Source organism: Podarcis cretensis (assembly GCF_951804945.1).
Source record: "Podarcis cretensis genome assembly, chromosome: 2".
Taxonomy (NCBI): Eukaryota; Metazoa; Chordata; class Lepidosauria; order Squamata; family Lacertidae; genus Podarcis; species Podarcis cretensis.
Window position 1 is genome coordinate 71,524,861 of NC_137171.1, and position 23,416 is coordinate 71,548,276.

General features: G+C 43.1%; 1 protein-coding gene across 3 annotated transcripts in view; it reads right to left on the reverse strand.

Moving 5' to 3' along the window:
• The window catches only part of MST1R (macrophage stimulating 1 receptor), a 59,294-nt gene extending 39,747 nt beyond the window's left edge, over window positions 1-19,547 (reverse strand). For 2 of the 3 annotated variants that reach the window (XM_079964396.1, XM_079964394.1), the window contains exons 1-2: window positions 18,855-19,547; window positions 10,833-12,150 (exon numbers count right to left, since the gene is read on the reverse strand). In XM_079964396.1, the coding sequence (XP_079820522.1) occupies window positions 10,833-12,041 (1,209 nt within the window). In that variant the 5' untranslated portion in view covers window positions 12,042-12,150; window positions 18,855-19,547. Of the gene's footprint in view, window positions 1-10,832; window positions 12,151-12,559; window positions 12,649-18,854 lie in introns of those variants that run through there. The other variant, XM_079964395.1, reaches the window with a different exon arrangement.
• Window positions 19,548-23,416: the final 3,869 nt, after the last annotated feature.

Below are 23,416 nucleotides of genomic sequence, written 5' to 3' on the forward strand. Positions count from 1 at the left end.
TAATGTTGTTATGCGATGGGCTCTCTGTCCTCTGAAAGTGAATAGAGTGAAGATAAAGCTGATATGGGACGCAGGTGGCGCTGTGGGTTAAAGCCTCAGCGCCTAGGACTTGCCGATCGAAAGGTCGGCGGTTCGAATCCCTGCGGCGGGGTGCGCTCCCGCTGCTCGGTCCCAGCGCCTGCCAACCTAGCAGTTCGAAAGCACCTCTGGGTGCAAGTAGATAAATAGGGACCGCTTACCAGCGGGAAGGTAAACGGCATTTCCGTGTGCGGCTCTGGCTCGCCAGAGCAGCGATGTCACGCTGGCCACGTGACCCGGAAGTGTCTCCGGACAGCGCTGGCCCCTGGCCTCTTAAGTGAGATGGGCGCACAACCCCAGAGTCTGTCAAGACTGGCCCGTACGGGCAGGGGTACCTTTACCTTTACCTTAAAGCTGATATGCCAAAGGAATTTTCACAGTGTTGATCCCTACAGAAAGAGACTTCATAATTCAGGAACATTTTTGCCCCAGAGATAGCCAAGCATTAAATGAACCTCCATGGTCATTTTGTGTGAATGAACTGCACTGATCCCTTTACACACAGCTGTAGGGCCTGATTGGAGCATCTCTCAGCATGGCTCAAACAGAGCTTGGGGTTTGACTGAAGTTCCTAAATCATGTTGTCAACTGAAATTGCCACTTCAAAGGATTCTATACAAAGAAAGCATTTAACATAGCCATTTGAGCACCAGCTGATGCTTTGGGGACCCTTACCCCAATCATGAAGTGAGTAACACTTTTCAAAGTCAGGAAAGCTACCTGTTATTCTTGATTTCCTTGCGGCATCTCTAATACCTCACCTGCCCAACACAAGGCATTCTTCCTTCCAGTTACATCTAGGGTGGGAGTGAATCAGGGCTCAGTAGGACTGAGACCCAATGCCAGGAATTAGCCTTGTCAACTCATGATATCATTACAGTATATAGATGAGGGATCTCCTGCGCTGGCTTGGCCGATGGGTGTTGCAACCCAAAGCCGTTGGACGGCACCCAGTTGGTAAAGGTTGGGCTACAACAGCAGAGGAAACACAACACTGCATAACTGCAGGGTATTATAACACAGATGTTATAACACAGATGCAGAGAATACAATAGCTAATTTGAGCAGCTTGCAAAAACAGGTGCCGAATGTACCAGACACAAAGGAAGCATAGGTGAGTTTATTTGTTTGAGTTCCTTTGTGTATCTATAACTTCCAGGTAATAAGCTCAAGGAAAACAGCAGCTAAGCTGGAAAGGACTTTGATAATCACGTGCCCTTTGTATTCTGCAAGGGGTTGAAATTACATTTCTAACCACTAAGCTTTCAGGTAAACTTCACTCACTTTCTAGCCTAAAGGTCACAGCTCGCAGTACTCTTATGATGCCAGAATTGTTTCAGTTTCAAGAAGTCCAAAAACCTAGACTGATATTACAGCCTGAAGCCACCTTTGTCAACAAAGAAGTGTCACACTCTTAAAAATAAAAGTATAGCACCACATGGTGTGTTACTAAGCATGAAAAAATCCCTATTTTTTTTTTAGGGTTCTGGCAGCTTAATTGATGGAACAGGTGGGTGTTTTTTTAAGCCTGTGAGCAATTTTATTTGTCTGTGGCACAATGGGCACTGCAAAACATGTGAATAGTACAGTTCCCACAATTGCAAATCTAATCTCCTGCTAGGACAAGCACCAGGGAAGCAGGAACAAAACACGGCGCTAATATATAACACTAAAATTTATCAATACAAACTGAAATTAAAAACATCATCAAAATATTGTGGATCAATCTTGTGGGTCAAATATTGCAGTCAACAGCAGACATGGGCTTACCCACACTTCCTCTTGTCTCACTGCTTTCCCCTATAGGGAAAACTGCTCTTTGGCACTCAATCGGAACAAAGAGCACTTCGGGTTTTCTCTGGACTGCTGTGTCATCCAATTTAGCATTGAAGAGTAGGTTTTCCCTGGGAAAGGAGAAGGGCAAATGAAAAACCACTCGGATCTGTACTTTCTAGGCACGGGACAAGTGGAAGTGTGGATGAGCCCATAGGGAGAAAATTGTGCCCCAGCTTGTCTCAACCAGCCTGCCAGGAGTTCTCCCGGCTCCGCTTCTCCCCCACTTGTCAAGCCTCTTGTAAAAACCCACAATTTTTCCTACATCGTCGTCCACTGTAACCCTGAAAACGTCCCCCCTCCCAACTCTGTCTTAATGGCCTATCTGCCAGGCGATGCCCTAGTCCGGAAAAACAAGCTCAACTTATATTCTTACACTGTTAAATTGTCTGGCACCCAGGGGAAGGCTCCCAGCATTTAGTAATTCCAATTATTTAGTAATCCCTGACACTTACTCACTCAAGGAGTTATGGATGATTTTGCACCCACAAACTCACAAATATGCAGGTCCATGCTGGGGGGGGGGTGGGCAGTTGGGTACACTTGCCCTGGACCTTGGGGGGCTAAAATACCCTCCAAAATTTATTCAATGAAAATAGAGACATCCTATTCCATAATGATAGTTTTACTATTTATGCCCTGCACTTCTTACTGGGTTGCCCCAGCCACTCTGGGCACCTTCCAGCATATATAAAAACATTAAACTCCCCCCCCCCCAAAAACTTCCCTATACAGGATTGCCTTCAGACAAGACGGCTCAGGGGTCGGATAACTCTATACCCTCCAACATTTCTCCAATGAAAATAGGGACATCCTAAGGAAAAGTGGGACAAATCAGAAACTGGGAAGGCTTCTCTAAATCAGGGACGTCCCTGGAAAATAGAGACACTTGGAGGGTCTGGGTTAAGATGTGCAATGGTTATGCTAGGGTTCAAATGTGAAATATAGAATGCTGTCCACCAACATCCATTCCAGTATTTCAGTCTTCTAGGATGATATTGCATTATAATATATTTTGTACACACACAAATAAATGTGGGGTTCATGTTAGTTTTCAGACTTACAATGTAGAATTGTGTCCTCCTGACTGTGCATGCCAAATTTCATTCTGATACTTCAAGGCTCAAAGGAGAAACTTACTCAAGAAACGTAAATGACAAACAGACAACTAAACCAATGACTTCACTACACCTGGCCAAAGGAGATGAAATCCTCCCCTCCATTGCTGTGACTCATAATGGAAACAAAGCCAAGAGATTTAAAGGTACTCTGAAGGCAGTTGCAGGGCTGGTACCACCACAAGCCTTTCTGAAGCAGTTGCCTCAAGAGGCACTCAGGGAAGGGTGGCAGATTTGCACCCCCAATTTGGGTCTCCCATCTTGAATCAAACTTGGGAATCTGGGGAAGGAGAAGACATGGAGGCTTTTCACAAGTGCAACTTAAACAATTTTTTGTATAAATTTGTTTGTAATGTGAGTATTATTAACCAAGAGTCAGAACGCATAGTCAGATTCCAAATGCAGTTCTTCTGCTCTCTATTCTACATTATCTTCAACAATAGCATCTTCACAGTACAAGAGCTGCTCAAAGGCAAGATTTGCAACTTAGCTGGAATGGCTGCCTAAATGCCTTAAAGCAAAGCCTCCTTCCTGGTTTCTTTCTGCTGCCCAAGATTCCAGGCTTGGTTTGGGGGGCATGAGCGTCAAATAAGACAAGATTTTAACAACAGCACTTCCCTGCATGGTCCCTGTCGTCTCTCAAAACCATTAATGAAGTGAATAAGTAGTTGTGATCACATGCCTATGACATTCATGGAACTCTATTTCATGCAACAGTCCTAATAGCTGTGGATGCATACATCAGGGACGAACTGCATTTTCACCAGCAACAGTTTGCATGCTGGACAAATGCAGTATCTCCACAACAATAGTGTAGCCTAAAGAGAAGGTGTTGGACTCTTGTGTCACATATGAGAAACATTTTGCTGTGTGTTGGGAGCTGGGGGACCCAACTTGTGAAAATACACGTTGGCTGCTAAGTCTGCATGACTTGGTAAGCCAAGTTATAGTTTACCTGGAGTCCACATGAATACTTGTTCTTGGCTGCAGCTCATGGTTGGCGAGAAGAAAGCTGAACCCACCTTTGGACAACACACTAATCTAAATCTTAGCTTAGCTCAGCATGGCACAGGAGCAAAAAGGACCAAGGAAAAGCAAAGTAGCTTTAAGCTCTTCTCTGGGAGCCCACACATTCACAACAGTCCCAGTAAGCCATAGTTTTGTTACTATGTCATGAGAAGCAGGCCTCAAGTGTCGTTGGCCTTGTTTTCTGGTTACACTGCATGGGGATTTCACTATCGCCTACTCCCTGTTCCTCTTTTTGAAGAAATCTGTGCTTCAGCCAGACATCTATGTAAGGATGCAGGAGGATCAAGAAAAGGGGGTGACTAAGCTTTATTGCATAATAATCCATAGACTTTAATCACAGAATTGCAGAGCCAGTGACATTTATCTATTCATCCTGCCAATGTTTTTGTTTGCGTGGGCAAATATATAGGAAGGGGTGTGCAGCCATCAGGTCTCAGCTAGCCCAGATCCTACTTAGAAATGTTACATAAGTCCATTGCTTTGGTTTATTAAAGTGTTAGGAAATATTTGATAAACAGACCAAGCTACCACTTCTGGCCATGTTTATCATAGTGGTTACTGGAAGAACCGAGGCATGTCAGTCTGAGTATGGGGCTAGCCACAATGTAAACCATACATCAAGCAGGAGGGGAAAGATGGGAAATAATTATGACTTTTTGATGAATAGGGAGCACATGGGGCTTGCTCCCAGGCAAACCTGTATATTAGATTATACCCAATGCTAACAAATAAGCTTGCTTGCATTCTCTTTCCCATCACTCTTTCTATATGATCTGATTTTTGCTTTAATCTTAGTTTTGCTCTGTCTTGCCTCTCCACTGCCCTCATATTCAAAATGTCTTTACTCTTTCATCTGCTCACACATCTCTTTCCAATTCTTACTTTTACCTCTGTCTTAGTGTACACTGGTGTACACTGTAACTAAACATCTTGCACCCACAGATTAAAGGGCACAAAATCAAGACTCAGCTTCAAAATCCTTGCTCAATGGCTGGAAAACAACATTTCCAGTCCTCGAATACAGCAAGCGATAATGTACTTTTAAGAAGCATTGTCCCAGGAGGACTGTGCGATGTGCCTTTTCTCAGTGTTTGAATCAGCTCTATGTCAGTGCCACCTGGGAATACACGATGTAATAATGGGACTATTAGCAGCTACATCCTAACAGAGATAAGGAACATGAGAGGAATATGATTTGCCTCCGGAAAGGGGGAGAAATGCTGAACGTTTGAAGTGCATTCCCCAGTAACTAAGTCGAGAAAACCAAGCAGCTGCAAATGGCTGGCTGAGACTTTTTGCATACCTTCCAATTGCCTTCTATAAATAAAATTAATAGCCATGCCCCTCTGGCCTATTGTCTTTAAAAAACTAACTGGTTTAAATATTTGGAATTTTACCCTTCAGTCCTGGTTGCAATGAACAGTTTATTTTCCCTCCTGTTGTATCATACAGAAACCACCTTGAGATTTACGAATGAAGGGCGATATACAAATTTAATACATAAAATAAATTGAAACCAGTACAGTATAATATTTAGTGTTGGTCTGGGACTAGGGAGACCAGGGTTCAGGTCTCCATTCAGTCATGAAGCTCATTGGGTGCCCACTTCCACTCAGCCTAACCTACCTCCCATAATGTAATGGGAAAGGGAAGAACCATTTATGCCAGCTTGAACGTGTTATGAGAATTATAAGGTCTAAGATATAAAATACATATACCAAGCAAACACATACATAAATATATAAACCGTATGTCTGAAACGGTACAGGAAAAAAAGTCCTGAAACCATTTTGTCTCTCCCAAACTGACCTCAAATGTTTCTCTACAAGGAGGGAAGAAATGGGAAAAATCTCCCCATTTGCTCACAAATTCTGCCCTAAGGGCACATTTAAGCTATGAATAGGGCGAGCCTGTGATCTGGACTCAGGAATTAAGTATTTATCATCACAAAATAGCCAGGCTGCCCAGGTAAACTCATTAACAGCCAGGTAAACCCATTAACAGGTTTCCTGCCAGACAGGAATCTGTTGTAGATCAACCCTTCTGTGATTTATGCATGATGTATTGGGGGGTGGTCTTGGGCTCCAGGGTGGGCAATTTCAAATGTCAATATAAGGGCTTGTGCGCCATTGTTCGGGGTCCCTCCTCTCTCCTGCATGTGGTTGTGAAGCACCCTGTTGCAACAGTTAATAAATCAGGCTTACTAGCTGCTTTGCTTCTCAATATTCTCTGGTTGGCCTCTGCTATTTTCTCCTACTGATAGAGAACCTACATAAGGACTCTATATGGGCTCTTGGGTACCCCATAAGGGACAGGGAGCAGGTTTTTTTTTCTTATAACAAACTCCTTGGAGAAAAGGCAGGATATAAATGTAATAATAAATAAATAAAATTATGTATGGTGTGGAGAAAGTGGGCAAGGAGAAGTTTTTCTTCCTCTCACACAATACTGTAACTTGGGGGACGTCCAGTTACACTGAATGTTGGAGGGTCAGGGCAGACAAAAGAAATAACTTCTTTGTCTGCAACTTAATTAAATACAGTGGTACCTTGGGTTAAGAATTTAATTCACTCTGGAGGTCCGTTCTTAACCTGAAACTGTTTTTAACCTGAGGTACCACTTTAGCTAATGGGGCCTCCTGCTGCCGCCGCACAATTTCTGTTCTCATCCTGAAGCAAAGTTCTTAACCTGAGGTACTATTTCTGGGTTAGCGGAGTCTGTAACCTGAAGCATCTGTAACTTGAAGCGTCTGTAACCCGAGGTACCACTGTAATGGAATTTGGTCTCCTGGGGAAGCAGCAATGGCCACCAGCTTCAATGGCTTTAAAACAGCTACCATGGCTGTGCTCTGTTTTCAATGCTAGAGGAGGCAGTACTACTTGCTGGGAATTCCACCTGTGGGGAGCACGGTTGCACTTCAGCTGGCATGCTTTCCATAGGCATCTCGTTGGCCACGGTGAGAACCAAAGGCAACATTATGTGGGACTTTGGCCTGATCCAGCAAATCTCTTCTTACATTCTTATACCCTACGCTGCCTGCACAAGAACACTGCTCCCTTGAGTAAAGAAATGGGACCATAAGGAACACATGGACCAAATTTCGCACACATTGGAGCTGCTATGTATTTCTTCTGTGTTTGCAAGCATGCCTGGGATATCAGGTACCAAAGCAAACTGTAGTATGCATGCTGCAGCACTGAGGAACGCCAACGTTGGCCTAAGGGCAGTGGTGCTTCTTAAATTACCCTTTCCCACCTCTGTTCAATCATAAGAGCCCAAACCAGATGCACATTCCCAACCCATCCCAGCAGGGAGATTACGAAAAAGATTTCAAAGGAGAAATACTTGATTTTCCGACTGCCTGCGCTTCAGAAAGGGCGTGCACTTGGATTCCAGCCACCACAACTGAATTCTGGTTTTGCCTCCATCCGGCGTAAACTCGTTGGACTAATCGTTTTATCTTATTATATTCCAGCTTTAACGAAAGTGATGCAATAACATCATCACCATGGGAGACTCCGTAAACACCCACCAACACAAAAGCCTCCCCACTCCCTTTTAAAGAAGCGGAAGTACATGTTGCAGCAAGCAGCCATGAAACAGCTGCATGTGCTAAATGATAGTAGTGAAGCTGATGAACGTAGACTGAGATGGAGACTGCTTCACAGCTTCAATATTAATGAAATGGGTAGATTAAAAAAAAACCAAAGAAAACCAGAGGCACAGAATGTGAAAAGGATTCGGGAGAGCACGTGTGTTGGCGTGGGGAGGGGACTCAAAGATGGAAGATAAGTATGCTTTGACTGATTCTGTTTTAAAACTTTAAAAAAATAAATAAATCCCCAGCATGCCAGAAGCCTTAAAACATGCAATTCCAGAAACCACATTGGCCCGAAACATAATGCTTGTTATTCTAGTAGCACCCCACCCTCCATTATTCAAAGTATCTTCTTTTCCCAGTATTTGAACGTATTGTGGCCATTCTGATAAATAAATGAAGATCAGCAATACTTTTAATCAGTGGGTAAGTTCTAGAGAATCTTGGACTATAAAGATTAAAATGCTGGTCTGGAAACAAACCTATGAAGAATTCCCAGAGGAGTTATCAATATATCTAACAGCTTCCAGATGCGTAACCATGCTAGTCTGTTGAAGCTAAAACAACGAAGAGCCTTGTGGAATCTTACAGAATAACAGATTTATTGTAGCACACACTTTCATGGATTAGCACCCACTTATTATTATTATTATTTAGGGAAGTTTTTAATGTTTGATTTTATTTTTAATATTCTGTTGGAAACTGCTCAGAGTAGCTGGAGAAACCCAGCCAGATGGGCAAGGTATAAATAATAAATAGTAATAATAATAATAATTACTACTACTATTGTACCTTGCTTTTGAGTATAATGAAAAATCAGCAAATTAAGTAAGGTTATTATTAAAGGTAAAAAAAACACTATCCTGGATCTTTAGGGGATTTGCACTGGCATCCACAAACCAAGCATACAGGATCTTGATCAGTTTTTCCACACGAAGATGAATGAGAAAGGAACTATGCTTTGTTCATAGCATGGAGCTGCTGCTAAAAATGGCAACCCAGAGTCTGGTTCTCTCCATCTTCCCTGTAATGTAGGGGTCATAGGGGTAGGCCAATCTGTGGACCTCAAGATGATGTTGCTGGACTCCACCTTCGATCAGCCCTGGCTGCCATGACCAGTGGTCAGGGATTATGGGAGCAACATCCAGCAACATCTGGAGGACCAAAGGTTAGACTGCCATCCTGTATGTGCAGAAACCCTTTCAGTACCATAATATCACCAAACTGTGTGTTTTCTCCTTCACCCAACATATTGTTGGAGGTCATTAGCCTGGGTGGGGAATGTAGAACAGAATGATATCATGGAACTGGGTAAGTTTTCCAACATGTTGATGAAGAAGAAATATTTGATGGCTGAAAGATACTGTTCCCAGCAACCCTGAAATTATTAACTGTGAGGATATGTAAGATTAATGTTGGCAGTCTGTTATGTTTTCACATTTTTAAATTATGGTTTTGTTTTACGGTCAAATCTTGGCTCCCGAACGCCTCCGTTTTGGAATGTTTCAGCTCCCAAACGCAAAAAAAAAGGTAAAGGTAAAGGTACCCCTGCCCGTACGGGCCAGTCTTGACAGACTCTGGGGTTGTGCACCCATCTCACTTAAGAGGCCAGGGGCCAGCGCTGTCCGGAGACACTTCCGGGTCACGTGGCCAGCGTGACGAAGCTGCTCTGGCCAGAGCCAGAGCCGCACACGGAAACGCCGTTTACCTTCCCGCTGGTAATAATAATAATTACTACTACTATTGTACCTTGCTTTTGAGTATAATGAAAAATCAGCAAATTAAGTAAGGTTATTATTAAAGGTCCCTATTTATCTACTTGCGGTCCCTATTTATCTACTTGCACCCGGAGGTGCTTTCGAACTGCTAGGTTGGCAGGCGCTGGGACTGAGCAGCGGGAGCGCACCCCGCCGCAGGGATTCGAACCGCCGACCTTTCGATCGGCAAGCCCTAGGCGCTGAGGCTTTAACCCACAGCGCCACCTGCGTCCCTGGCAAACGCAAAAAACCCAGAAGTAAATTCTCCAGTTTTCAAATGTTTCTCAAAAGCCGAACATCCAGCACAGCTTTCACGTGTGTGCAGGAAGCTCCTGCAACCAATCTGAAGCCACACCTCAGTTGTTGAACATTTCGGAAGCTGAACGGGCTTCCGGAAGAGATTACATTCGACAACCGATGTTTGACTGTATTTGTATTGTATTTTTTACCACTTTACTAACTGCCTGGAAATGTAATAAATAAATAAAGTTTGCAAAAGTTTGACAGAACTCTCATGTTTCATGAAAAACAATACTGTACTAGTATCAAGATCTGAAGAAATGTTTTTTTCAAAAGAGAGAAAGAGAGGACACAGCAGAGGTCTCTTTTGGTTTTGTGTAATGTCAGTTCACCTCAGTTAACAAGTATGGTCTGGTGGCTACAGTGCTGGTATTTGCACTCAGGTTAAAAGCCCACATCTGCCATGTTTACAGCTGGCCAGCTCCATTCCGCCCCCACCAGATTCCGCCCTTGGACAGCCACGGCATTTCTGATAAAGGTAGCAAAACCAAATACTCAGGTTGTAGATACAAGGAATGATCCTGCTTTGCAGAAAAGGCAGACAATGGGAACAAGTGGGAACTAATGGAAAGGCTAATAGAAAAAGGAAGGAAGGAAGGAAGGAAGGAAGGAAGGAAGGAAGGAAGGAAGCTAGGTCTCTCTTTTCTCTAAAAGTCAGTGCAGAAACTCTCCTCTGGCCTGTGCTTTGTTTCATTAACCTTGCCCTTCCCCCAGGTGGGTGGTTGTTGTTTTTTGGTTCCCTACACTTGATGGGCAGGGGGTGTACCTTGCTGGCAGCCTGCAGAGTCCCAAACCACCCCAGAAGGTGGAGTCCCAAAGCACTGGGCTCCCCTACTAACACCCAGGCAACCTCTCTACCACTTGTTTCTGTCTGTTCTGAGGTAAATATACAATGCTCATGTAACCTTGCTTCACAGTTTCTTAATTTCCTGTCTTTAAAATGGGTCTTAGTGCAACTTATCTCAAAGAACTGTTTTGAATATTTTTTTTAAAGCCTGTAAAAAATACTGTATATAAGTGACTAATGATAATTTCCTCCAACCAGGCCTAAGAATCACCTCTGATATCGCATACAATAATTTCATGTAAGAAGACGGGAAATGATTGCTGGGAACTCACATTATGTGGACAGTACTCCAAACCCTGATAAAACTTCAGTCCTCGAGGCACACTGTTGTGGACATCCACATTGCAGCACTCCTTCATCCCTTCATCGATAGCCTCATTTATCTTGTTCACGGGGAAAGCGCAAACAGCCGAGTAATTCCGGGGCACTTTGCTGCCTGGCAAGCTTTCAGCAAACACCCCAAAGAGAACCAGTTCTCTGTCAGCATCACTGACAGTGATCTCAGGAGCCAGTTTCGAGCCAGGCTGAGTAGCATGAGCTGCTTGCAAAACATTAAAAACGACATCCCTGGGGGTTGCCCCAAGACTCCTCTTCCGCTTGGTGTTAAAGCGGCAGTCCAAGTTCAGTTCACGGTACGTGCGCACTTCTGTTTCTTCAGTACTGAGCCGTACGACCCTAGTGTGGTACACGCTGGACTCAGGGTTTTCTTTTTGGACTGTTAGGAAATATACAAAATCCCGGTATTCAAAGGAATACACATAGTTAATTGGGTATGAGTCTTGAAACACAGGTAGCACCGTTAACGAGTGGAAAGGATGGTCGAACCCTTCCGCATTACTCTTGAGTCTCCGTATAGACACGGATTTGGGGCTATATGTCTCCGCAATGTTTCTGTTAATGGTAGAGGCAACGTAAAAGTAAACTGTGTTTGTCATATCAGAAACTACAACTTTAGTGCCTAAAGGACTGGCCACACAGTCTGGACACTCAGAAGGCCTGTTAAATTTAGCAGAGAACAGGCATTTGGTGTCGACTGACACAACATTGCCCTTTGTTTTAATCTCATGCTGGAAGCAGACTCCATGATGGGAAGTCCCACAACTATAAAGCCAAAATTCTTGAGGATCCAACACTAGAACTATGTTATCTGTATCTTCGGGGTTCATTGGCCCTTTCACGGGGCATTTGGCACAGATCTCACACGCGGCGTTACCCCAGGGACCAGTCACTATCGTAGACAGAATTTCCATCTTTGAGTTCAACATGAAGATCTTGTTCCGAACTGCAACAAAGATCGCATCATCGTACTCAGAAGTGACAATGTTCTGAATGGAACTCCCAGCATCGAATGTAGGGAAGCTGTACTTCACTGTGAAATCTCTGGTTGAGTCAGACCATCGAGGTGGGCATTGCCATGCCTTCCCAATGATTATTGTGGGCAATAACCCCAATGTGAGGCAAAATAACAATGATACACCCATACTAGGGAGGTAACAGTAATGCAGAGTCCCAGACGTCAGAGACTACCTCAGCTTTTCAGTTCTGTGTGGAGCTGAAATCCATCCAGAATAGTCTACCATCGCATTGCAGCTGAAAGGGAGAGAAAATATGAATGACTGACATTGAAGAAAAAAGAAAACAAGCTTGCATTTAAGTATTACGGAGCATCCGATAGAAGAGAAAGATATTAGGAAGCGGTGTTGAGTCTGCTGCAGCAAAAACAACAGTTCTGTGGCACCTAAAAGATGAACAGATTCCTTATATTTTTATATTTTATTTATAAAAATATTCATATTCTGGGAAGCTTCCAACTTCATAAAGACACAGCAAAACATCACACAATTAAAAACTTCCCGATACAGAGCTGCCTTCAGAGAGTTGTATAGTTGTTTATCTGTTTGACATCTGATGGAAGGGCATTCTACAGGTTTACAACAAAAATAAATAAAATACATAAAACCAGTGCTATTTTTCTAGAAAAAGAGGTGCCAGAACTCACCATGAACACCTCCCTTGTTCTCTTATAATGGCAATGGTGCCCACCTGAGAGGTGCCAGAACTGGGTTCCAGCAAGTTCTGGCTGAAAAAAACACAAACCCCTGCATAAAAGCATATTGTAAAAACCAGTTAAAAGCAGAAATCAATTAGCAATTGTGGGAAGATGCATTCTTAACTGCCTGGACAGACCTGGTGGAATAAGAAAGTTTTCAGAAGGTGTTTAAAAGTTGAAACAGAAGTTCCCTTTTTACAGCATAAGTTTTTGTGGGTCGTACAATAAAAGGGAGTTGGATCTCCTTGTGTAAAGGAATCCTCTACAGAGGCTATACTGTCCGTGAAAATCCAGCCATACAATGTTCGTGAAAATCCGGATGTATGGCAACCCATGTCGGCAGTGCCGTTTTGGACAAATAAATTGTGATTTTGCCAAGAAAGCTCAACAACTTTTAGCTGGTGCCCATCATCACATCTGTGTCCTAATTGTTGTTGCTTTTGATCTGATGTTTTCACCAGACAGTAAAGGATCTAGGATGTCAAAATCTCATGGATTAAAAAAACCCAAAGAATTCCATTCTTTTCTCAGTAAAAATTATACCAAAAAGTAGGTGGAGTATGTAATAATAATAACTTCGTAAGTATTATTTCCTATATATGTAATTGGTCTACATCAGTTAATATTTACAGGCAGTTTTACACTGACTATCAATGGGTTCATTGCACAGTGGGTTTATTTTAAAAAGGTTTTAGTAATGTTAAAAATTTAATTAAAATTATTCATATTAATCATTTTAATTGAATTGAATATGACAATACAAACAATAGAATACAAAAAAGTAAAACATAACAACAGATGACTGGTACATCTATTATTAATTAAAGTTTGTCAAGACAGTTATTTTTACTACATTCTTCAGTAATTGAACCAATTCCCTTTCCTTTTATTTCTGGTTTTTACATAATCTGGATGATAAAACTGCCAGATTCTTTTGGCAATTTGGGACTGACTTCTTTGTGAGCCTTATTTCATTTCTAATAATGTCTGCCATATAAACCTTTCTATTTCTGGAATCAAGAAACAAGGTTACCCCCACCATTCTATACTGGATGCTGGGACAACCCCCCTGCCAAAGGCCTCAGAGTTTGAAAAGGAAATAAAATCATACCAGATTGCATAAATTTATATATATATATATACACTGTATTTTTCCGTGCATAAGACTAGGCTTGTTTGTTTTTTACCAAAAAAATAGGTTTAAAATTGGGGCTTGTCGGTCGGAACGAAACAATATAAACTTAAAGCTTTTGCAGATGACCTAGTTTTGACCCTGCAGGAGCCAGAATCTAGTACAAAAAGAGTACTACAACTGATTCAAGATTTTGGTCGGGTGGCGGGATTTAAACTAAACAAACAGAAAACTAAGGTGTTAGGGAAAAATCTGACAGATACAGAGTCGGAACGGTTTCAGAGAGAAACAGAACTAACTGTGGTTAAAAAAGTAAAGTACCTAGGGGTAAACATAACAGCAAAGAATCTGAGTCTATTTAAGGATAACTATGAAAAATGTTGGTCTGAAATTAAGAGAGACTTGGATAGTTGGACAAAATTGAAGCTTTCTTTGTTAGGCCGAATTGCTGCTGTTAAGATGAATGTATTGCCAAAGATGTTGTTTTTGTTCCAAACATTGCAGATAGTGGACAAGACAGAGTGCTTCCGGAAGTGGCAGAGAGATATATCTAAATTTGTCTGGCAGGGCAAAAAGCCCAGAATTAAGTTTAAGATACTAACTGATGCGAAAGAAAGAGGGGGCTTTGCCCTGCCGGACTTAAAGTTGTACTATGAAGCCGCAGCTTTTTGCTGGCTAAAAGACTGGCTACTTCTCGAAGACACTGACGTATTGGACCTGGAAGGTTTTAACATTGCTTTTGGTTGGCATGCATACCTATGGTAATGAGGCATCTAATCATAAGCTTGCATTTTTATTAAAGCTTATATGTTTAATCAGGGCTTGTATTTTAAAATGAGCTTAAAGATCTTCAAATGTTTTATGCCAGGCAGAAGACCAGCTGCCTAAGAACCTTGGCAAAATGTTTTTCTCCTAGACAAGGGGCCCCCCTGATTTATAGCAGAAAACAATTCTCAAAGTCGTAAAAAGGGAATTACAGGCTGACAGCCAAGGTTACACTGACCCTACAAATTAAGGGTGGATAAATAGTAAAATGAGCCATATCTTCTTCCTAAGGTTAAAAAGGTCAAGAGCAGTGAAAAAGCAACTGGTCTGGCTGGCAGAAACAGAACATTTTTGGGAAGTCTTTTCTAAAGCTGTTTCTTTCTTAAACTAAGATCCTTTTAAGATTTCTTTTCCTTTTAAAAGGTTATTTATGTATTAAATATATTAGCTTAAATATAATTATGCAAAGGATTTAAGAAATGCTAGATTCTTATTTCATATAGTTGTAAGAGTTGTAACTATCCTGAAATTAAGTCAGCCACCAGCCCCCCTTGCCAGACAGGAGACGCCATCGAACACTCCTGATATATGGTTGTCAGGCCTTTTGTTTAGAAACCTTCAGATGAAGGAGATCTCTCAATGTTGATGTGAACTCAAAATCCTTGACATATGTTTAAGATAAAAATTCAAGATTAACCATCTGTTTTGGAAGGCAATAGGGCAAGGAGGGCAAGAGGTGAGCTGGTAATTAAGATTCCTTGTTGAGACACATGTAAGATATATTACTACTTATTTGTCATTTATAGATAGAAGAATATATAGCTTTTTGATTTCCATAAAAGGGCAGAAGGAAATGGGTGTATCTTTTGTGATTGGTTCTAGCAAACAGCCAATAGGAATTTTAACCAGGCTGATTGGACAGAGGCAGCCACAGGAGGAGCAAGGGGGCTGGATTAAGGAAATATAAGTGCTGGCCAGAATGGCAGGAGGCCAGGCCAGAGCTTGGTAACCATATACCACTGTGCCTCATATTTATTTGTCTGACAAATAAATTATTATTTTAATTTCTCTATTGCTGCGTTGAATATTTCATTCCAGCTAAGCGTTAACCACAAGCAGGGTGCTACAGTACGATAAGGTTAAGATCAATAAGGTCTTTAAGAACCATATTGTCAGGAAAGCAGTTTATAATGTCTGGACAAAATACAAAGACTTATTGGAAAATAAAACTCCGAGGTGGCTTTCACCTCTGGAAGCTAAGGCCCGAAAAAGACCCAATATGGAGGCCAAATGGCCAAAATATTGGGAAATATTAGAAAAAGATGGAGACAATTGGAAATTGCAGAGTTTGGAGAAAATGAAGGATAAAGTGCGAGACTGGTTACATTACGCTCAGATTAAAGAAGTTTTTAAAAATGACAAAAAGGTAGGGTTCCAGGTGGAGAAATCGAAGTTGGAAACAGAATTGTTAGAACCAAAAAATAAGGTATTATCAAGAATGTATAACTTGCTGTTGAAGTGGAATACACAAGACGAAATGGTTAAATCAGTTATGATAAAGTGGGCTCAGGATATTGGGCATAATATTTTGTTTGAGGACTGGGAAAGGTTGTGGACCACTGGGCAGAACTTCACTGCATGTAATGCTTTGAAGGAAAATGTAATGAAAATGATATATAGATGGTACATGACCCCAGTTAAACTTGCCAAAATATACCATTTGTCTGATAATGAATGTTGGAAATGTAAAGAACATGAAGGAACATTCTTTCACCTCTGGTGGACTTGCCCTAGAGTGAAGGCCTTCTGGGAAATGATATATAATGAGTTGAAAAAGGTATTTAAGTATACCTTCACTAAGAAACCAGAGGCCTTCCTTCTGGGCATTGTCGGCCAGAAGGTGTTAAAGAAGGACCGAACATTTTTTATATATGCAACAACGGCAGCAAAGATACTTATCGCTAAGAGCTGGAAAACTCAAGATCTACCCACACTGGAAGAGTGGCAGATGCAGCTGATGGACTATATGCAACTAGCCGAGATGACTGGCAGAATTCGAGACCTGGGAGAAGAGAGGGTTGAAGAAGACTGGAAGAAATTCAAGATTTATTTACAAAAGTATTGCAATTTGGTTGAATGCTAAGAAGGATGCTAGATCATAAATAATTGCCTACCATTGAATTAGATTTGAAATTTGACGATAAGTGAGATTGAGGAAAATATAAAATTTTTGGAGAATTATTAGATTAAATTAATTGAATGAGATATAAGAATGTAAACAAGATGATAAATTGCTGGGAAAAGTTCACAATGATGCAAGTGGGAGCAGGAGACGTGAAGGAGTCCAAAGAGGCTTTGAAAATATGTTATGATACATGTTATATTGTGTATTATTTTTGCATTTTGTATTTAAAAAATCTCAATAAATATTTATAAAATAAAATAAAATAAAATTGGGGCTTGTCTTATACACGGATAGTGCTGAGGGGTGTTTTCTTAATTTGGAGTCCCCAAAAATACATGGGGGCGTCTTATACATGGAAAAATATGGTGTGTTTTGAGTGAGCTCTTGCCACTTTTAATTTATGCAGCAGCATAATATTTAATATTTACAGTCAGTTTTACATTGGGCGGGGCAAGTTGGGGCAGGGCACATTGCCTGGAGCCTCACCGCTGCCTCCCCCTCAGTTGTAGGGTAGCTGAGGGAGAGCGGGTGCAAGCCCCACGCTGCCGTTTCGGGCAGCGCAGAACCAGCAGGCGCCTGAGCCACCGCATCACTTCCAGGAGAGACGCATGGCTCGGGCGAGCTGCAGGCCCCATGGTAAGTTTCAACCCCTGCAGTGTGGCGCTCAGTGCCCCCAGCTATGCCTCTGAATTTATGTGATATCTTTTCGCTTCTCAGTGGTAGGGCATCTGCTTTCATTCACATCCCTGGTTCAATCTCCAGCATCACCAGGTGGGCCTGGTAATAATCCCTGGCTGAACTGCTGCCAGTCAGTGTAGGCAGTACTAAGTTAGATAGACCAATGGTCTGATTTTCTATAATGCAGCTTTCAATATTCCTGAAATCCCCAAAGAATAAAAAAAAAATGGTGCTCTCTCTTTGAATTAACAAATGAAGCAAACATTAAGTGATCTGGATAATCAAATCTCATTATCACTGGGTGCAGCACACACAATCCTACATATACGAGAGGAAATGCGCACACAGTGCAAAGGTGCACTCTTGGGTGTGGCTAACACATAATAATGGAACACCCAGATACTTTATTTTAAGTGCCTACTCTCCTGTAGAAATATCTCCATCCATTAACTCTGATTCTATGTATGCATATTCAGGAATGCCATGAAGTTACTCCCAAACAAGTGCAATAACATGAATCACCCAGTAAGTTTATTTCCCCAGTGCACAACTGAAAAGATGGAGGGGTTTAAGGGGGTTCTGACTTCAAACATTACACAACAGCAAAAGCACATTTGGCACCAGGAGTGTACACTCACTGGGAAGCCCCAGCAAGGCCAAAGTCCCTGGCAACCCTACCTGCATAACACACACCAACAAGCACTGTTTCGGGATGAAACAGTTTTGCCTCACCTTTCAATCTTAAGGGGTTAAGGCAGCTTACACAAATATCAATTACATATATAAATATATATATATATACACACAGACACACCACTAATAATAATAATAATTACAGCTCCAAAAAGCACAGCAAAACACTATCAGGATTAAATCAGAAAAAGGCAACTGCCCTTGACACACCCATCTATCAAGAGAATATCAGGAAGGAGGTACAGTCATCGACTATTTTAATAGCTTCTTGCTTGCTGGCTAAAGCGCAGCAAGTGAGGATGCCAAACGAACCTCTCCTTGTTGTTTTCGCACACTGCATTTTTCGTGGGCGCGCATATAAAAGGGTGCATTAAAAGAAAAGAAAAGCCGTGTGATAGTTGTGGGCAATGGGTGTCTACTAGTGTGCCCTGCTGCGAGCTGAGGCCAACTCCGGAGCAGAAGCGGAAGGCAGGCTGGCGGCATTGCCCTCGCTCGAATTCTCCTTCTCCCAAGCGCCCTGGGCAACAGGTGACCCAGGCGGGAAAAGCCCTCTCCCCCCGAAGGGCGGGCGAGCGCCCCGCGCGAATCCCCCTCGGGGCAGGCGCGGCGGGCGAGCGAGAAGTTTCGCCCCTTCCATGCGCCCAGATCCTGATTCAGATCCCGCTACGCGCTCGTGGACTGGAAAAGAAACCGAGCCTAGGCGAAAGGTAAGGCCGGCAGCACTGCCCACCTCAAGGCTGAGCCCCCTCTGAGCTCCTTCCCGAGCGACTTCCCCGTGGCCAAGGACTCACCCCGCCGCAGCCGCCGTCTCGGACTCTCTGAACTCGGCGCCGACTACACACCTGGCCGGGGAGGCTCCCAGGCGCAGGACGGGACGGGACCGGGCGGGGACAGCGCGCCGAGGGCGGCACTCAGCCCGCCTCCGCCTCCTCCTTCTGCCGGGCCGCTTCCGTAGCAGCCCGTTCCCGCCTTTGGGTCGCGTCCCAGCGCCGTCGTCGAGGAGTGGAGCGGAGCGGACGCCCTTGTAGGACAAATGACTTCCTAGGGAGGGAGGCGCAGCCCGGGTTGGCGCGCTCAGAAGTCGCCCTGTCTGGCGAGAGAGAGACAGGGACAGAGAAAGCGCTTGTCCCCTCGGGCTGTGTCCTGATAGCCGGCGCTGGCGACTGTGGCTACTTCTTCGGGGCCACTTCTCGGCGGAACAGGGCGCAACCCGTCCCAGCTCTCACCCCGCGCTTTCTGCTGCGGCCAGAGGACTTTGGCCGGCTGCGGCTCGCGCAGAGTACCTTTCTAACGTCTGCAAGGGAAAGACGCGTGTCTATAATCACCGCGGTGCCTGACCGGAAGCCGTGATTGCCTCCGTTCCGCGGCTTGTATCCCTTGGGTTTAGTTTCATGTTGTGTTGGGTTTGGAGTAGCAAAAAGAAAAAGAGTGAGAGGACTCTTAACGACTTTAAACGTTTTATTATGCTGTAATAAAGTTGTTGCTTTTAATGTTTTCCACAGTAGCCTTTCTTCTGTTTGTAGGCTCGTTTTGATTTCAGACATTACGAAATAATACAGCGGCATCGGCACTTGTCTGGCATGCGTAGTATGTGGGTGGATGGTTACGAGGAGTTGCATGAAATTTATTGCTTAAAAAAACCCCCTCAAAGGATCCTGGGGAAGGGCTACACTATGTCGTAACTGGAAGCTGCCCGGGAGAGTACGCAGCACACGCCCTCTGACGCTTACTTAAGGGTGCTGGGAATTATAGCTCTGAGGGTGAACTAGGATTCATTTTGGGGGGTGCTTTAAATGTATGATGTGTATACGTCCTGATTAATACTTTCCACTCCTGCCACCTCGCAGCTCAAAATCGCCTTCTCCCATTGGTTTTCTCACAGGTGAGGGAGAAAAGGGACACTCCTAAAACATTTTGCTGCCTGAGGAGAAATAGCAATGTCTCCCCCTTACCCCTCCCCATCCCCGGTCAAGAAGCATAGTAGTCATTCAAGGCCAACTTAGCTATTTGGCTCCTGAAAACTTTACAAGCAGCCTCTCGCTGGGAGGAACAAAAGGCATTAATATAAATAAGGAACAATTCGCTGCACTTTTACTACACCCCAAATCAGCTGCCTTGGGCAGCTGTCTCATGCTGCCCAACAGAAGGCAAAGCGGTTCTTGTTTTTGAAATATGCAGTGGTAAATACAGAATGGACGGGTAGGTGGGCTGCTACTGTGTAATATGGGTAAGGTAAAGACCCACACACGGATCCTAAAGTCGATCAGTGCTATTCCCTCCCTTGCACACTTCCTCCCACCCAGGCACAGTCTGCCAGACAAGGCAGAGACAGAACCTGAGAGTTGCACTCTGTGCAGCAAGTAATATCTCCAGGTGAATAACGTATTGCCATAATGTTCACAAGAGAAACACACCTGGCGGGTTGACATGCATCTGTATGCTCACAAGCACACATGCCCTCAGTGGCCTGGTGGACTACATAATGCTAGATTCATAGCAACAGCAGCATCATGGGGGAAGAGGGTACAAGTACGAGGGGAGGATTATTCTGTGTTTTGAAATCATGAGAGGGGTCCGTCTACAACCTACCGTCTTTGTGCATAAGGAGCAGAGTTGCTTTCAGCGAACAGAAGGAAACAGTTCTAACTTTAAGATGGCTTGCGGAACACTTTTTATTTACAGTATTACCTCAGGTTAAGAACTTACCGTAATTTGTTCTGGATGTCCGTCTGGGTTAGCGGAGTCTGTAACCTGAGGCATCTGTAACCCGAGGTACCACTGTACTGGGCTCTAAAAATCTAACACATTTTATGAAAGAAGAGAACTATCAAAGAGGGGGGTCACCCAGGCATCTCAAACCATTATTTTCTTTTCCTATATGATAGTAGATTTTTAAATAACTAGTATTAATGCAACATGACTGCATCTTATGACCCATAAATCAAATTGCATCTTATCAGTCTTTATTTCTCTGTTTTCCTGATTATTTCTGATCCATTTCCTTCTTGGCTTCTTTACCTCTGTTGCCTTTCCACGTACAGCATATATTTTTATGATCCCTATTGTGCATTTGCAAATGAATTATTTACATCCCCCCCAAATGTCATGTGACAGCAGCCATTCCAATAGGCGGCTGGCTGCCACTGTGAGCAAGATGGGAGCAGGCCCCATTCCATTAGCTTTGCTGGAAGGCCAGCTCCACTAGGTCCCCCTGCCCCCAACCCATTTCTGAACTCTCCATTCCTGAGCTAGTACTTATATGAACAGCTATTTAAGAATTGGTGCCTGAGTTTGCTTTCCCTCTTCCTTTAGTGTTGTGTATTTTTGTAAGCCCACAGGAAGGGGCTGTCTTCCTTTATTCCACATAAGCTGCCCTGAAAGGTTTTTGTGGTGGGGACTGAAAGGCTCCAAGGTAGACATGCTCTAAATAAATAAAGAAATCTTACAGATCGGGGATTGTTTTCTCCCACACGCGGCAGACACTAATTCCCATCATCTTACCATAACAGTAACTGCATCCCAAAAGATAAACGTTTTAGTTATCAAGTGATCTGCAAAGCGTTTCACAATCTTGCCCTACATTTTTCTTAATAAAGCTTATTAAAATGTGATTTGTGTTGAGAAGATTTAAATAAGGCAATGTAAGGGTTGTTAAAGCTGACAACTATTTTACAAAAGGCATCAAGAGCTCCTTTCTACACAGGAATTGCTTGCACTGAATTAAAGTAGCAAAATCAAAACCATGATTATATCATCCGTCTCTGGCATTCATACTATTATTTCCAGTTTCTTTGTAGGGCTCCTTCCGGCTTTTCTCCAGGCATTTTAAATGCCCTCGTGAAATATTTTCTGGGAATCTCTCTTTAGTGGGGTAGCATAGTAGTTGCTGTGCCCTCCCTCGAAGGACAGAACAAGCAATGCAAACAGGAGATTTAGTTCAGCAAGCTAGAAATCCCCAAAGGGGCAGATTCCCCCACAGGATGGTTGTGGGTCCCCAAGAGTAATTTAATACTGGGGATGTGCGATCATCCACGTTCAAAATGATCAGAGATCTTGAGATGAAGAATAAAATCAACGAAGCATCCAGAAAAGGGTGACTTCAACTACCATCACATAGACTGGCTACACATGTGTTCCAGTCATGACAAATGGGTGAACTATATTGAAACCCTAATAATTGCTCTAGTACAGTACATATGGGACACAGGTGGAGCTGTGGTCTAAACCACAGAGCCTAGAACTTGCCGATCAGAAGGTCAGTGGTTCGAATCCCTGCAACAGGGTGAGCTCCCGTTGCTTGGTCCCTGCTCCTGCCAACCTAGCAGTTCGAAAGCATGTCAAAGTGCAAGTAGATAAATAGGTACCGCTCCATTGGGAAGTTAGACGGCGTTTCTGTGCGCTGCTCTGGTTTGCCAGAAGCGGCTTAGTCATGCTAGCAACATGACCCGGAAGCTGTCTGAGGACAGTAAAATGGCCAGTAAAACAAGATGAGAGGCACAAACCCCAAGTCGTCTGTGACTGGACTTAGCGGTCAGGGGTCCCTTTACCTTTTTATAGTGCATATGGTCATGGAGCCAACCAGAGGGCAGCACCCTGGGCATAATATTTGGTGGTGCCCAAGAACCTGCTACAGGCTATAAGTGTTGTTGAACCAATTGGGAGCGGTGACCAATTGGTTCAGCAACACTATTAAACGCTATTAAAGTAAACATACCTGTCAATGGCAAATTGCCAAGAAAATTCAACATGGTCACATTTGTCAAAAGAGAAAACTTCCCAAAATGAGGGGATTAATAAAAAGGAAGCTGAAAGTCAAAGTCAATAAGGTTTTGTCACTCCAAAATGGCAGGGTGCTGTTGAAAAACACAATATTAGAAGCTCAACTGAAGTGTATACTACAGGTCAGGAAAGGAGCAAGAGGATGGCAGTGGGGTTAACAAGTAGTCAAATGAGCTATTAAGAGGCAGAAGTCTTCCTTCAAAAACTGGAAGTCTTATCCAAATGAGCAGAACAAAAAGGAACACAAACTTTGGCAAAAGAACTGCAAGCAGGGGTGCTCATAAGGGATGAACAACAAAACTTCTCTTACACTCTTTTGGAATTGATATCTTTGCCTAATCCTAAAGCACGCCCTATCTGGGCTCACCCTTGATACGACATGTACCAGCTGCAAGTTGCACAACCCAACAAAGAAAGTAACAATTTTACTGCAAATTTCCTGAAACCAAATGGTTTAATTAGCAAAAGGTTAGGTAAGGTTAGGGGAGATGTTATCCAGAAAACTCAAATGATGTACTTTGGATTAATGAAAGTACTATTTAGAGAGATTTTACATGATATGTGAAGGACAAAA